The 12,712-nt window shown below is 39.4% G+C and overlaps 1 protein-coding gene across 13 annotated transcripts in view; it reads left to right on the forward strand.

The window, feature by feature from the left end:
* Positions 1-11,442, forward strand: part of SLC2A9 (solute carrier family 2 member 9) — a 146,651-nt gene extending 135,209 nt beyond the window's left edge. For all 13 annotated transcript variants that reach the window (XM_068943379.1, XM_068943380.1, XM_009686255.2 and 10 more), the window contains one exon: positions 8,643-11,442. In XM_068943379.1, the coding sequence (XP_068799480.1) occupies positions 8,643-8,900 (258 nt within the window). In that variant the 3' untranslated portion in view covers positions 8,901-11,442. The remainder of the gene's footprint in view (positions 1-8,642) is intronic.
* Positions 11,443-12,712: the final 1,270 nt, after the last annotated feature.

Consider the following 12,712-nt stretch of genomic DNA (forward strand, 5'->3'; position numbering starts at 1 on the left):
AGCCATCGCTGACTGCTCACCCCGTTGCCCCAGTGCATTCCCTCTTTCTAGGTTGCAGCAATAGCAGCAGGCTGAGATTAGAGGTATTTGCCTCCACTGTGTGTCCTTCCTGGCTACCCCTGCTGTGGGCTCCATCACCTAAGCTGATGGAGCAGCCTTTTCCAGGTTGTCTAGCATGCTTTAGTCTGGGGGATATCTCAGCCCAGTTGCTCCATCTCAGCTCCCAGAAATGACCGACAGGAACCATCCTTTCCCACTTTGGTGTCCTGCAGAGCCCAGCAGCACCTTTCCTGCCACTCTGATTTCCTCTCTATCCCGTCAGCATTTTCCCAGAACAACCCCACTTTGGCCTTTCCTCCTCATATAAACGCTCCCCGTACCCGAGGATCACGGAAGAATACCCAGTTATGACTGCAAGATCTTCTAAGTGGAAAGTTCATTTTACTCCCAGGTGGAGTTTGACTTTTGTCTTTGGTGCTGTGGAGCTACATGCCTGCAGCAAAGAAAGACAGTAAAGCAGTAGAAAAGTGAAAGCAGTAGAAGTGCTGCGGGAGTGGTCAGTGGAGGTCTTCAAATTTCTCCCCGTGCTTGTACTAGAAAATGATGTAGATCCTTTATCTAAATGCCAAAGAGCTGAACTGATGCTAAAATTCCTTTGCAGGGGGGAAGAGACTTAAGTGGGGTTCATTCAGAAGTGGGAAAAAGCACTTTTCCATCTCGCTAGGCATATACACAGTCCTCGAGGACTGCAGTGATTTTTCCCCTCTTTTTCAGCCGTAGGAGCTTGTACCATCCCGAAACGGAAGACAAAGGCATCATTCTCTTGCAGCATTTTTGCAGCAAGACTGAGGTAGCGAAAGTAATAAAATGCACAATATTTTTAGCTCTCTGATAGAGAAATAGCAGAGTATATCTCATTTTTACAAGCACTAATAAATGTCACTGTGCAATTTGAAAGTATTTTGTCCAGTTATGGAAAAACAGCTTGATTTTTACAAAATTATAATAGTTACCAGCATTCTCCATCGTCCATATTTTTGCTCTGTTTCTCTGTAGTTGGAAATTGGGGCATACGGGTAAAGCAGATGATTCATGCTATAGATTCCAGGGCTGAACACTCAGACCTCATAAAGACTTGCATAAAAGTAAGTGTCCTGGTTATATATAGGTGCCTGGCACTTCAGGTTAGGAAACCAAAGTGACTAACAGAACTGACCTCTGTAATCCCTTTCTGGTTCACTGGCAATGGAAAAGGATATGTTTTTAACTATGGACAAATGGATCACTAGGCTTGGGGAAGACTTTAAGAGAAATTGATGGAACATTTTGGGGCTCTTCTATCCTTCCCCCTGCCAGCGGTTTTTTCGTAGGCAGGTTCAGACAACAAGATGAGAAAGTATTCTGAGCCATAGCTCAGAAATTTAAAAGAAAGAATAGTCTAAGAGCATGGGAAAAGAAGTATAATGGGGAGATGTTATAGTAAATAGAGAATGTATTACAAAAGAATAGTTTTAAATATTTATTATGAAGAGTTGCCTATATCCCCTGTATTTGCACCTAGGAAAGACCTTTCCAGAGAAAGAGTCCTTGGCATAGAGTGCTGATGCTTACCTAACCTTTCTGCGTGAGGCCAATGAAATGAGGGCATGGCTGTAAATGTGCAGCTTATCGCAGCATGGCGTAGTTCACGTTCCCAGGTCGGTGGGTGACGCTGTAGTTCCTGAGCCCTGGCGCAGGAGGTCACGGCTGGCCCTTTGGCTGCAGCAGTTCCTGCTTACCAGAGGCAGGTGCTGAGCTGACAGGAAAGTAAAACGAATAGCTGGGTGGAACATCACATCTCCCAACTAGTGCGTGCTTTTAATAGCCGGCAGGTTTTCAAGTGAAGAATGCAGAGAATTAAAAAAAGCTATCGCTTGAAATTTCATGTGTCTTCTTCCTGTAAGGTTTTGCTTATATTAGGCTAGAAGGCATCTGAGAGAAGTAGAGTTCAAATTATCAGGAAGCCGGGTAAATGTTAATTTTCTTTTCTTTTTAGACTAGATAAAATGTCTTGCAAAATAACCTACTTCTGTATACTGTGATCCAGCTGCTGCTCAGCATAACATGAAATACAGGTGTCATCAGGCTCATAGGCTCAGCTCAGATTGCATACTAGCAAAATGCACAAGCATAGATGTGTGTTTAGTTCTCCCCCTTTCAGAGCCTAATTTATTTTCCCTGGGAAGTACTTCTGAGTTGTTGTACATCTTATTGGATGTATATATCTTGTTGTACATCTGTTTTGGTTTTCCCAGTTGTTTCCTTAATGAGCAGTAATCCCCGCTGACTTTTTCTATTATGCTGTACAGGAATCTGAATAACAAAGGTATGCATAGAAGCATATACATTAATTCCAGTCAAGCTATTTTAAGCTTTTACAAATATATTGGATGTTTAAAGTAACTACAGTATATCTGTATTTGGGGAAATGGCTGAAGATCCTCACAAAGATGAGAAGATGAAAGGCGTACTATCCAAACGTTAGAGAAGGGGAAAAGCACTCTTAATGAGAAATACAATTCAAGTGTAAAATACAACTATCTGTGAACTTTTATGAGAGAGTACAGGTGAGGGTTGCAGCTGAAATTGCAGTTCATCCTTTTGAAGATTCCTCTCTGTATTTTTACTTAAGAAGTGTGCTTCATACGTTATATTTTACTGTTCAGTCGCTCTTCGTTATCCTACACTTAAAAATGTGTCCGAAACTGCAGAAGGATAAGGAGTAAAGGGCACACAGAGTTTGTGCCCTCACCCATTCTACTCTGTGGGTTGTGTGAATTCAAGAAAAAAGGATGTAAAGTCAAATGTCTACATGAATAATATATATTACTGCTAATCGTTTTAGTAAGACATCTCACCATTATGATCTGACCTCACCACTTCAGAGATCCAGTGGTTCTAATTCTCGTGGCAGCTTCTGAATGCAAGCAGGCGTTGGCAGTACCAAAGGGGCCATGGCACTGCGAGCTGAGAATTTAGAAGCTGGGAAGGAAAAGGGATTCGTTCTCTCATCTGCTTAGAGCTGTGGTGGTACTGCAGGATTGTGTCCTGCTTTATTTCAGCCTTGCTGTGAAATGGCAGGTTTGTTTTCATCTGTTTGCTTGGATTTCCTTCCCCCAACTCAAAATGTTTGTGTCATTGACTTCACTACTCTGAAATCCAAAAGCAAATAAGAGAACAAAGAAAACAGCAGCAAATCCCCATGTAAGACTCCAGGGACAAGTAAAGGAGAGATTCATAAACTGTCACTCTAAATGATAAATCAAGTGGAAATGCAAATAAATGGAATAAATATACATTTGTTTGTCTCTGGATTACGCTTCCATGAGAGCAGTGAAAGCCCACAGAGCCCCACAGTTCAATAAGAAAACATCAGCTTGGCACAGAATAAGGAAATGCTGTTTTACCACTTCCCAGAAAGACCTGAAAGTTCTGTTTTAAAAAGGCTGATTTGTTAAGCTTGCTAAATCTACTTCAGAATTTGATCATTTGCTTATTCATGCTTCCAAGTCTGCCTTAGAATTTTCTATTCTCAGTTAGGTTTTCTATTTTCAGTTATGACAGTCCTACTTAGTAGGACTTAGGCTTTGCCACAAAATGAATTAAATCAATAATCAACTGATCTGTTGTTAAATAGCACGTGATGATGTTCTACTCAACTACTTTTACTTTTTTAGACTCTGGTATTCACAGAATACAAGCTATTAGCCCTAAAACTGTTCTCTGCTAGCAGACTTTGAAAGTAGCAAATCATTAAATATTTGATCATTCAAAATCTGATCATTGCTTATTTTAACGCCATTTTTCTTTACTTGTTTCAGTTTGCTTTTTGACTTGAAAAAATTAGCTTTCTTGCTCATCCATCTTAGCATTACTCTTTTTTTTAAGTCTGTTTAAAATGGTTAAAATGCTAAAGAATGCTGAATTTCTTTTTTAAAGCAAAAAAGGGGAAATGCCTGTACAATCTGCGTAACGTGTACACAAGCTGGGAGTATGTTTGTAACCTTTATGATTAAGAAAATGTGGCTCTGCTGCACCTCCTCATTCACACATCTCAATTATGCAGGTACAAATCATCATCACAGTCAGGTTTTCTTGCTTGCCAAACTTGGGATCTGATTTGGAAGGGCTGCTTTAGTGCTTCAACTTTAATTCTTTTTCGTGGCAATTGCATGCATGGCTTAAAGTTGTGAATTGCTTATAGTGAATTGTTTCCTATTTGTCTATTTTTCTGCAATTACAGTCTTTGATCTGTTGCAAGAGTGAAGGGGAAATAAAAATGAATAATTCAATACTCAAGTGTATAAACACTATGTTTTAAATAACCTCCTTAGAAAGCTGATGTCAAAATAGAGGTGACGAGTTTAAAATTTTATGCTTAGCTTTTAAATATCTCATATATTAGTAGGCTCACCAGGCTTGAAAAATGCAGTGTGAATCTTGCCCTGCAGAGGATGTGTTAGTCTGCTGGCCAGCTAAAAGAACAGGCTGTGAGTGTCCGCAGGGAGTGCGTCAACAAGCACGTATACTGTTATCCCCTCTGCTGCCAACCAGGGAGGGGAGATAACCTTCCATTACCCACAGAAAGCCTGGCCCTTCAAGGATGTTCACATTTGTATCTGACTGTAAGTCCTGAAGGTTGGATGTTCATGCAGCAGAGCGTACCGAAGAAACTGTAGGGGAAAACAGCTAAGCAGCATACACTATTGTAGGACCCCATGGGGTCAATCAATCAATCAATCAATCACTCTTAGGGTGATTATAAGCATCCAGTTTTTAAACACTGATGTTTCTATCCCATATGATTAGTGAAACAATGTCATAAAGTGCAGAAAAGTATCGTATTCTCAAATCTTACCGTGTCTATAGTCATTATTCCCATGTCATTGAGAATGCACATGTCAGTCAAGGGTCTTGAGACCATGTCCATTGGGTCAAATGCAAAGTTGCAGAGGATCTGCCTTTCTCATTGACATCAAAGAATTTAATTGAAGTTCTTTCTCATTCTTTTATTCCCAGCCCAGACAGATAAGTCTGCCTCTCAAACTGAGCAAAGATCTGGGGGTTTAGTCCTACAGTGGCAGCTGCACAGTCTCCGTGGATTGTCTCATGTCTAGCAAGCTGTGAACAGTAAAACAATTGAGGGAAAAGGTTACAAACACCAGAGGAAATTGTAGCTAAGGGCTTCATCAGCATAATATTAATAATAAATAATATAATATGCATATTATAAATAAAAGTATAATAATTTCACAGAACAAAGACCTAGCTCCATTTTCCTGTCACGTCTGCCTACCACTACCTTTTCTGTAGCAGCTGTCATTCAATAACTAGGCACCCACCCTTTTCCCAGGACCTCATCTGACATTCTGGATCACTTGATATGCTGTCACAGTAGATATGCTGTGGCCAATCTATTAATTGATCCACTAGTATCTTCCCTCTGGCACCAGTCTGTTCATAATACATCAGAAACTGATAAAACCGAATTAAACAAATGTCTAGGCTGAGTTATATCCCAGCCATGCAACAGTTTTTTATTGGCTAGGGATTCAGGTTTTTCACATTCCCTTTCACTGCTTTACCCAGTAGTTCTGTTCTACACCCTTTATCAGTGTGCAGTGTAGGTAGTCAGTTTCATACTTAAGAGCAATTTAATTCGCATGTGATATTCTTCTAGCCTAAATACAAGTTCAGGTGATATTAGTTAAACTCTGAATGAGTTACAAAAGGCTGTGGATATTTGGAAGTGTCTGTCTTTTTTATGTCTCATAAATGACGGCCAGTTTTAAAGAAATACTATGACTAAAGAGTAGCAGCTGAGTCTAGTGATTGCCCTGGAGTGTTACCACCCAGGAGTCAGGGCTCCATCATGCTATACAAGTAGAACAAGTAGAACAGGTCTCTTTCCTGCAGGACTCATTTGTAGTTTTTACACCAAAATTTAACTTTTAGCCTGTTCTCTGTGGAACTTCATTTAGATGCCCTTGAGGGCTTCTTCTAAGGGATCTGCAAAAATGAAAGAAAGTAAATTTATTACCAATAAAAGTAAATATATTACGTAAAATATATGCAGATAAACTGCACACTCATAAGGGTATTCAGTTTGCTCAGAAGATATTTAGGGAGACACAAATCAAAAAAGGTGATAAACACTCATTTAGATAACAGATAGTAAAGAAATAAGCAGGAGTAATAAAGGTGGTAGAAGTTGTGGTTGCACCACCAGGAGGTGCAAATAAGTTACGGCATCTGGTTGCCAGGCTCAGTCATAAAAGGCATTAATGGTTCCTCAACATCACAGAGAAGGTTTGGTTCAATGACGAGACTGAAAAGAGAGTAACATGTTGGGTGCGTGATTCCAGACTGGAGCCCTACCATTCGACTGGGAAACAATTTCAAATGTACAGAATCCAGATGTGACATTTGGATTCTTAACATGACAGGATGATTTATGAGACACTGTGAAGTTATTTTTTCCTGTCTACTAAATCAGTTTGCTTCTGCTTCTGTATAATATCAGTTTCCTTCCCAGAATATTTTTCCCCCTCATCACCCATGCTCGTTGGCTTGTGATTGTCAGGTTGTTCAGGAGTTTGGGCTTCTAGGTTTTACCAAAACAGTGTTGATGATTTCAAGAGTTCGTAGTCAATATTTCAGAGGCTACATTCTCCAGCTTTTCCTATGACAGACAGGAATCAAAGGTCTGAAATAGGTAATGAATTATCCTTGAAAAATATTGTGACTAGATAGATTGGCAAGAAGTCATGATATTAAAAAGCAGCTACAGAAAAGTTTTTTTTATTTTTTCTTTCCTTTTCCACAAAAGCACTTATGTTCTTCTATACCAGATATAAGGAAATACTGAGCAAGTGAAACATAAAACTAGTCCCAGGAATTGTCCTGCACCCAAAGAAGGGGGCTGAACCTGTCCGCAGTTTAGAACTGGGATAATGAACAAGGGTATAAATACACTAGAAGGTTGTGGAAAGTCAGGGTTTCATCACTATCTGTCACTATCTTAATTGTTTCAGATACATACATTTAATGGCAGTTATAAATATGCAGGTATACAAAGCCATATCTCTCGGGAGCTCACAGACAGAGTGAGTTTTAAGAAATTTTGAACAGAAGCTGAAGTGGTGTCATACAGAGATCTGGGGTTTGCTTTGGCTCCGTGCGGTGGATGAACCAGCGAGGTCTGTGAGATGGGGCTGAGGCTGGCATCTGTGTCGAAGCACTTGGTGAAGCAGTTCGGTTATTCAAGTTTACAGTGCTCACATACTCTTCATCAGATTTTTACTTCCTCCATCTTGAGTGATTTGCCCTAGTATAACCTCTGTCTTAGGACAGCTGAGATTAGGACAGCGAGATGTGTCCAATTTTCCTCATGTTCCATGATATTCAGCAACGCCCCATGGAAAGACCACCTGATTTTTGTAGCTGGAGACTACAACCACTTCTTGTTTAATTTAGCCTTGTTAATAAAAGGAAGTCAAAAACATGCTCTCTGGACGTTTGTTTTAGGGACATAGATTTAGGCAAGCAAGTAGAGGAAGAAGAGAGGTGCTCAAAAACTCCTACAAAGAGGCTGGTCCCTTTGATGTTCCTGAAAGGTTGGCAGTACTTTGCTGGAAGCAAGATGCCAGATCTCTTCCCAGTTCAACAAAGTGTAGCTGGCAATAATGTAATTATCAAATATTTTTTTAAAATTGTGTTATTAAAATGTTACTGAATGCTTTTAAATGAGCTAATAACCACCAGGCAAGAAATACTTATGTTTTGATGAAGTGCAACTCTTTCAAGTTGGCTGGAGCATTTATAATAAATTTCTAAATGAACTTCTTCCTGTCTCTGTTCTGTTTTCACAGTGGAGTAAAATCAGAAACATTCAAATATGGCCTGTATTTCATTTTCAGTTAGTTTTTACGCTTGTCTTTAGTGTGAAAGAAATATATTTTATGGATTTTTTTCTGCTGTAAGCCTCTGTAAACTTCAAAATGATGCAGATTTTTGGCATTTGTATTTTTTTCCTTGTTTATTCTGTAAATCTCAGAGCTTGTAACCAGTGTGATGCAGATGCCTCTGGGCATGACAGTTTTGTAATTTGTTAAGAACAGGTGCACAATATTACAAAAAATGCCACATTTTTTGTCCCTAGATTTTGAGAGCTCCTTTTCAGAACATCTCAATAAAAAAATCTGCTGCATTTCCAGAGATACCAAACAACTGCAGGAGGCGGTTAAGTCATATGCGTCGAAGACACCATGGTCCCTCCACCTGCTCCCTTCACTCCCACGGTCGGGAACTACGGTCTGGTGCCTCCCAGCATTGTCCAGATTGCAAATCTGCACTCCCCTGCCAGGAGCCTGGGTTTGCACATCTCGGCCGCACAGACTGCAGAAAGAACTCAGGATTCATGAATTTTTATGAACTTCTAAGACGCGCTGACTTGCAGTGAATGCCAGCACTTATTGTACTTGGTTAAGAATTGCTCTATACCGCCATTTTTTTTCTTTCCAACAGTTCCTGATGTTGCTTTTATTCTGACTTTTGTCCCTTTTTAACATCTGTAATGACCATTTCCTTTGTTTTCTTTTCAGAGTGGTTTACAGACCTACTGCTTCCTAGTGTTTGCTGCCATCTGCTCCGCAGGAGCTATCTACCTGTTCTTTGTCCTGCCTGAAACGAAAAATAAGACACTTAATGAGATCAGCCTGGCATTTGCCAAAAGGAATAAAGTATCTTTAGAAATGCAAGAAATGAACCACTATCCAGAAAAGAGGAAATCCAGTGCAGGACAAGACTCAAACTCCACTTCTTCAGAGGGCAAGGGGGAGCCCAAGAGAGGAATTGTATAAAACACGAATGTTCTTCCGGGGGTGGGGGAAAACACGCTCTTCTAATTCAGTATGTTTATAGCAGTGCGCAACTTATATTTTTAACATTATGTCATGAATTGCTTCCCCTTTGAATATATTTTAAGTGAGTATGAGTGAATTTGTTAGCACCTAGGGTGATTCTCAGGGAAATGCAAGGCTGGCATAGCAGCAGACGATTAATTAAATTAGAGCCAGAGTTTTTTGGGGGTACCTGTAAAATAGATGCTGCGGTGAGTGGGGTGGAGAACCTAGACTCAGAGACAGGAACTGGAGATGAATTGTGAGCAGAGGTTGGCTGAGCACCCCTGTGCACTAAAGGTGAGATGTGTTTGCGATTGTCATGGAGAAGGTGACCGGAACTGAGGCTCCAAAAAACAATTCAGACAAACCTGAAACAGTACCAGCTTGCATTTCTCCATATTTTCCGTTAGCCATTTTAGTTGCACATGAGAACATACGACTTGAAAGACCATTTGTGACACTCCCCCTGCCTCCCATTCTTTTTCCAGCTATTTTGACTTTTACTGGCTTCATCTGAACATCTCCCAGCTTCTTATAAATGGAAGTCCCAGGTCCCAACGGTTTTCCTTGTCTAGTTCTCAGATACTGATTAGCTAGTAGTAGGGTTGCCTATCATTTCTGGATTGATGGCACTGCATTTTTGGTTTATTTTTTTAAGACTAGTTATAGAAGCTTTGATGCGAAAGGAAAACTAAACTTCATGGTGAAGTGGAAAAACTATGGTAGGAAGTATCAAAATCAAACACTAAGTTTGCCAGGCTACTACAGCTGGTAAAACATTTCTGAAGGAGAAGGAAGGGAGAATGTGTCTTTTCTTTCCCTTGGAGGTCTTTTTGAAACATAACTTATGAGCCAAAATTTCCCTGTAACCCAAAGAAATGTCATTTCTTAACACTAAGATCTTCAAATGAATCTGAGTACCTAATTCTTATTTAAGCACTAATTTTCATTTGGACATTAGATTCTGAAGCTCTGGGCCTAGTTCATTTTTCTTAGTTTCTACGCTACCTAATGCTTTTGAGAACTATCTTCAGAGTCTGCTTAATTTCATGATAGAAAGACTCAGCAGACTGTCTCGGGTTACGTGATTCATTTCCTTCCACGTGGGATTTTTTTAGGCGGATCATCTTTCTAGTTTGTAATTGCAAGAATAGTTTTTCTTGACTCTTCTAGGTATCTGGATGCTGAGAGGGGCAGTAAGTACTTTTAAATTAAATAGCTATTGTTTCATATGAAAAGTCAGTAAGTCTTAGAGCTGCTCTGTTAGGAACAAGGCCTAATAAGAAAGTGCAGCATTTAGGGAGAGCCAGCTGCTTCCACAAGATGTATTTACTATTGCAGAAACCCATATATTTGGGGTGCTTTGAATATGTTCATATATAGATATATACCTACACATATATACACTCCCATATATATGTGTGTGTGTGACTGTATGTATATATGTATGTATGTATGTTGTGGAGAATTGTTTTCCAATACTTGCTTTGTCCAGATTTTCCTGAGTTGTAAGATGTTTATTGCTTTGTTTTACACTGTAAATTAAAATCAGAGAAACTAATGTTCATCTATTACTGCTAAATGATGTGTACAGTATACTGTGATTTATTTATTTGTGGCATATTTACTGCACACATTGTAAGCTGACAATGTAGATTATCTATAGAGCAATTTCACTACTGGGTAATGGGAGAAAAAAGTTCTGACCCTTTAAGCAAGAATTTATGCTCTTTTACTGGGATAGAGGCACAGTAGTAAGTAAGAAAATGAGTAAATAAATAAGAGTAAGATAATTAAGAATGAAGAATCAGATTTATGGTATTGGCACTACTGTTAAGAAATAGAGTGAATCAGAATTACATCATTGATAATCATATATAGAAGCCAATCAAATGCTACAGAGAAAAATGAAGTAAGGTATCTTCTAGTAACCACTTGTAGAATTATATAGCAAATGGACATGTCCTCTTTCAATTGCTTTAGTTGCCTATTCCGGACGTTATTTGGGGTTATGTGAGGCTTGCTAAGTGCGTGGCTGTGTGAAAACCCTCTTGAATGCCACCACTCCACTTAGTTTTAGGAGAAATCTCTTCCCTTTCTGCCTGTAGGGCATCTTTTATCTGGCAGGTTCAGACCTCCTCAATCCAAGTGAGAAGCACCTTACTTTGCATTTAGTGCCACTGATGGGATATGATGCGATCCTATTTGAGTAAAGGTGGCAAGGCTGGAATCCATTATGATTATTATAGTTAATAGAATTTCATGCTTAGCACTGTGCTTTAATGCCCATTATAGGCATTAGTTGTTGCTAGTGTTGCCATTGGATAACTTTGATAAAATACCCTGTTGGCCTGATATGGCAATCGTACTGAATTTCTGCAACAAGATGAAATCATCTTACAGTTACTTAGTTGCATTTGGAGCCCAGCTCTGAACAGGATAGTAAAGAGATGGTTCAACAGGATTTCCCATCACAGTTCAGGGGCTTGTACAGCATTAACAGCAGGGCTCTGTGTTGTTCTCTTGTGCAACCCTGTTTGCCCATCTCTTGCCGTACCTGGGATAGGCACACTCCAGATATGCCCTTCCTGAGCTGCTATAGAGAGAGCTGCTGCAGACCGAGCCTGCCACGGGGCAAGTTATGTGCCTTTGCAGCAGCTTGTTCAAGCACACGGTACAGGTTAAAAATGATTCCAGTCTCCAGAAGTGTATTTGTGCAGATGCTTTGCTCACTGTCTATGGAAGGTGGCTGCAGTCTCCTCTGCCTTGGGTTTTGGAAGTTTCTGAGGAAATGTGAGATGTGCAGAAACCGCACAACTCTCTCATCCTTGACCCTAATGAGTTGTATAGCGTTCTTAAAGTTGTCCAGCAATGTTTTTTCTTTCCCCCAATGTTATGTTGCTATACCTTCTCCAACAATGAGAGGATAAAATGGAAAATATCAACCACTTATTTTTTGGTTTTTCTGTTGAATGTATCAGGTTGTCTCTAGCCCATGCATTTGAAGGTGAGAATACTTTCTGCAGTGCCACGTTCTGTTTTTCCGTGTGTGAGTGAGAATGAGATCCAGCTCAATTGTGTTTCTTTTTATATGAGTACCGCAAGTGGGCAATGTGTGTTTGATCAGTTATATCCATGCACAATGACTGCAAAATAAAATTTTGGAATTAAACTAAAAAGGTGTAGGATCTGTTCTGCATAAATGTGAATCTATCCAGCTGTACAAGTTTCACTGTACTTTTCTTTGGGTTTTTTTTTGTATGGTCCAGTACAAAACCTGAATCATTTCAAACTCTGCAGCTGACTGACTGGCTGGGAGTTCTTGGGAAGAAAATAATTTCTGGAACTCTATATTTTTTTGAAGCATTAGTTAAATTATGCTTCTCAACTCATATTTTTCTTTCTTTCTTATGCTAGGCTTTAGAAATAAAAATATAGAGGACAGTGAGAGGTGAAGGATTAAAAATAGCTAGCAGTAGTGAGAAAGTAGTAATAACTGTATTACAGCTGTTGAATCTGGTGAGTTTTATTTTGCAGAAAGTTGCCATTTGCCATGGGTACTTCATGTTGCTAAAGCTCTTTCTGATGTGAAATTCAGTTAGACAAATATTTCTGCTTCAAAGATATGCAAAACTTGAAATCTGAAATACATATAAATATATACATATACATAAAATCGAATTTCATACTTCAGAGTCTGAAGCCAATTTTCATTCTAAAAGGATCTATTTTTTTAGTGGTAGAAAATGCAAGTATTTCAGCCATATGGG

Source organism: Struthio camelus, chromosome 4 (assembly GCF_040807025.1).
Source record: "Struthio camelus isolate bStrCam1 chromosome 4, bStrCam1.hap1, whole genome shotgun sequence".
Classification (NCBI taxonomy): Eukaryota; Metazoa; Chordata; class Aves; order Struthioniformes; family Struthionidae; genus Struthio; species Struthio camelus.